The sequence below is a fragment of the Lygodium microphyllum genome, chromosome 6 (genome assembly GCF_053477565.2).
Source record: "Lygodium microphyllum isolate KBCC chromosome 6, Lygodium_microphyllum_v1.1.10, whole genome shotgun sequence".
Taxonomy (NCBI): domain Eukaryota; kingdom Viridiplantae; phylum Streptophyta; class Polypodiopsida; order Schizaeales; family Lygodiaceae; genus Lygodium; species Lygodium microphyllum.
In genome coordinates, this window is record NC_141140.1 from 8,571,471 (window position 1) to 8,575,552 (window position 4,082).

At 41.5% G+C, this 4,082-nt stretch overlaps 1 protein-coding gene across 1 annotated transcript; it reads left to right on the plus strand.

The window, feature by feature from the left end:
* The first annotated feature begins 481 nt into the window (after positions 1 to 481).
* LOC148034290 (tubulin beta-1 chain-like) lies at positions 482 to 3,528 on the plus strand. Its single transcript, XM_087679227.1, has 4 exons — positions 482 to 782; positions 1,680 to 2,082; positions 2,188 to 2,457; positions 2,549 to 3,528. Exons 2-4 carry the CDS (start codon positions 1,689 to 1,691, stop codon positions 3,214 to 3,216), a joined length of 1,332 nt encoding a protein of 443 aa, XP_087535353.1. The 5' UTR covers positions 482 to 782; positions 1,680 to 1,688; the 3' UTR covers positions 3,217 to 3,528.
* The last annotated feature ends 554 nt before the right edge of the window (positions 3,529 to 4,082 follow it).

Here is a 4,082-nt window from a genome sequence, read left to right on the forward strand (position 1 = left end):
CAAAACTCCCATAGCTAGGAATATGTTAGTAGAGCAACCGAGATATGTAATGCAGCTCTAACAGTGCAAGATAGGCATAAACCATCAGGTTACCAAATACTATCAAAGACCCAAAGATGTCAACAATATAGATGCAATCCCGAACAAGAGAGTAGCATGTATCCAAAGCTGACAAACCCTCTAACAAGAGGAAGTATCAGGTGTACAAACCAAACCTAAATCAACCCACAATCATCCATGTCTACAAAGATAGTGCATACCAAAATCAATTGAATATAAATGTACAAGCAATAGACTCCCACTATCTCGAATAAACCAAGCTCTACAATGAGAAAATATCAAGGTGCTTTTAGAGAAGCAAATTTGGAATGTCCAAGAGCTAAGGATCTCAAAAAATGCCCTTACATATAGAGCTGCATTGGGGGCAATTTAATTTTGGTACATGGAAGCATATCAAACAGAACGTGTGTGAGGGACCGTAGCCTAGGGACCGGTGTAAACGGGCTTTGGCGTGGCACAGCTGGGGCAAAAGAATCTCTTAGCCGGCCGCAACATGGCTCTCGTTACTTCCTAGGCTCCCTGCTCCCTGCTGATAGCATAGCAGCCCCCCTCTCCTGTCCTCTTCTCCTTCCTCTTCGTTCTGCTTCTTTTTATTCGCTCCAAGGTATTAGAAGAGAGACAGAAGAAGAAAGAAGAAGAAAGGCAGGAGAGGAAAACGGCGTAGCCGCGTCGCCTTCTACCTGTGTTCTGCTTTTCCTTGCCTTTAGCTCCGGCCCCCACAGGTATGGCTGCAATCTCCTTTCACAACTAATTTGAGCTTGTTGGGGCTCCCCTTGCACACGGTTCCTTTGTCATGCATTGTGCATTACATTCTTACAGTTATGGCTACGATTCGATGGACAGCCTTAGAAGATTTCCTTGTCATGCATTTGTGCATTATATCCTTCCAGTTATGGCTACGGTTCGACGGACTCTTTAGAAGAACTTTTATCGACAGGACTCATTTGTAGCTGCACATCTGGTTGTGTTGTCAGATCACACGATTTGTGATTGCAAATTTTGATGCACAGGTTGTTTGTTGTAACTGCATATATGGTTGTGTTTTCAGATCACAAGCTGAAATTGCTTTTTGAGTTGAACTTTTTCGCTCAAGTCTTACATAATTGCTGTGCTATCTATTTGTTCAAGGTAATTAGGCCGTTGTTTGTCTAGCCTCTTTCATCATTGAATACATGTCAAGGATCTCGCATTTATGGTCAATTAGAGATTCGTAGCTTCATTATATACCTTGCCGGCATATACATCATAATTATTACCGTCTCACTGTCACTGCACACCAGGGTTTGGCGAACTCATTTATGGGCAGTTTGTGGCGATGATTGCCGACTTGATTGTATAGAACCTCTGAAGTTTCAGGAGTTTATTCTACATATAATCTGGCATTCTTTTCCATCATCTGAAGATCTTACCTGTCAAATCAGCTTGTTTTGTTTTGAATGGCTACTAAGACACTTCTATGATTCAATTTCCTTCAAAATGTTGAGTGTATAATTGAAGATTGTGAGTTGTAAGTTTAATTATAGGTTTTCACTTGTTCTTTCTCTATGCCATTATTCTACTTGACATTAAAAAACTGAAAGGTCATCTATCTTGTAACACTCATTTTATGTGTATGTTAGTGTTACAAGATGAGGGAAATCCTTCACATTCAGGGTGGACAGTGTGGTAATCAGATTGGGTCCAAGTTTTGGGAGGTGATATGTGATGAACACGGTATTGATCCCACTGGTAAGTACAGTGGCGATTCGGAACTACAGCTTGAGCGGATTAATGTATACTTCAATGAAGCTAGTGGTGGGCGATATGTACCAAGGGCTGTGCTTATGGATCTTGAGCCTGGGACCATGGACAGTGTCCGAACTGGTCCTCTTGGTCAAATATTCAGGCCTGATAATTTTGTCTTCGGGCAAAGTGGGGCTGGGAACAACTGGGCCAAGGGGCACTACACGGAGGGGGCAGAGCTTATTGATTCTGTGCTTGATGTGGTCAGAAAGGAGGCAGAGAACTGCGACTGTCTTCAGGGTAATATGGGAGTCTATTTTTATTGTTCCACTTGTACCTGTTGTTTGTCATGCAATACAAAATTTAATGCATATCTTAAAAAATACTTCTCATTGGAAATTTCAGGTTTTGAGGTCTGCCATTCCCTTGGTGGAGGCACAGGTTCAGGAATGGGAACATTGCTTATCTCTAAAATTAGAGAGGAGTACCCAGACCGTATGATGCTTACTTTTTCCGTCTTTCCATCCCCTAAGGTGTCTGACACAGTGGTAGAGCCTTACAATGCTACCCTGTCTGTGCACCAGCTTGTTGAGAATGCAGATGAGTGCATGGTTTTGGACAATGAAGCTCTCTATGATATTTGCTTCCGCACATTGAAGCTTACAACACCAACTTGTAATACTCAAATTTTGTTTGGTTGTTTGAAATGTTGACTGGATCTAAAGCTTTGTCAATGCCTTACTGTGTAAGCTGCTTGTTTGTGCAGTTGGTGATCTTAATCATCTTATATCTGCAACCATGAGTGGAGTAACGTGTTGTCTGAGGTTCCCTGGGCAACTCAATTCAGATCTCCGGAAGCTTGCTGTCAACTTGATTCCTTTTCCAAGACTCCATTTCTTTATGGTGGGCTTTGCACCACTTACTTCTAGAGGTTCCCAGCAGTACAGAGCTCTGACTGTTCCGGAACTCACTCAACAGATGTGGGATGCCAAGAATATGATGTGTGCAGCAGATCCTCGGCACGGTCGCTATCTTACTGCGTCAGCTATGTTCCGTGGTCGCATGAGCACCAAAGAAGTAGATGAGCAGATGATAAATGTTCAGAATAAGAACTCTTCTTATTTCGTTGAGTGGATCCCCAACAATGTGAAATCAAGTGTGTGCGACATCCCTCCGAAGGGTTTGAAAATGGCTTCAACATTCATTGGAAATTCCACATCTATTCAAGAAATGTTCCGTCGTGTGTCTGAACAGTTTACAGCTATGTTCAGAAGAAAAGCTTTCTTGCATTGGTATACTGGTGAAGGGATGGATGAAATGGAATTCACAGAAGCGGAGAGCAATATGAATGACCTGGTCTCAGAATACCAACAGTACCAGGATGCAACCATAGAGGATGAAGCAGACTATGAGGATGAAGAGCCCATGCAATAAAGGGTCTGAAAGAGGAAATTAATAAGGATTGTAAATTTGGTTTCTGTTTCATGGTGTAAGCCTTGGCCCAAAGCCTCTGGTAGCAGATTTTGAAAGCACTGCAGAATTATATGCTCTTATTTCTATTATGATGTGAACGTTGAAAGTGTTAAGACTTTGCCATTTTAGAAGTTGGATCTAGAGTTACTTCTCTAGACTTCACCCTATTAAATGCAGCTCACCTAGACTTATCACTCAGAAGCAGCATATCATGAAATTTTCTGTTGCAGTAAACTACCATTATTTATCAGGAATATTCCAGTTTTTGTGTTTTGCGAGGACGGTCATTTTGTATGAGAACTGTCATTTCGTTGATTTCTGGGTAGTATATCCAATCATCTTCTCAGTGTTTTAAACTGGGGTTTCTCACTAACATATTGGTGACTAACAAAGCTGATAGTCATGACCTGCTAATTTGGTGCTTTCTGGGCCTATTTCTAATTTGTGCAGTTAAAGCTTGTTCAGCATCTGATCTGAAATGGATTGTACAAAGTTTGGAGAGTGTACCTTTGTTATATGGGCAAAACCATTCACATGGAAGCCTGGTTTGTTTACAAGAACCACTGGCGTGAAAGTTGAATATGAAGTGCTGGCTTGATGAGATTGTGCTGTCCAATAGTTTTCCTGCTGTTGCAAGGTTCAGTCGGTGTAGATCAAGGACTGATGATACACTTTTGTTCTCTTCATCCTTATTATTTTTTGGTCACAAGTACGCTGCAATGTACACATGTGACTAAAACTTAGAAGTGAAGCATGAGAGGACAGGTTTTTACCAGAAGTAACAGTGACTGACTGTCTTCTGTTTGCTGATCATGGCTTTGGTTTAA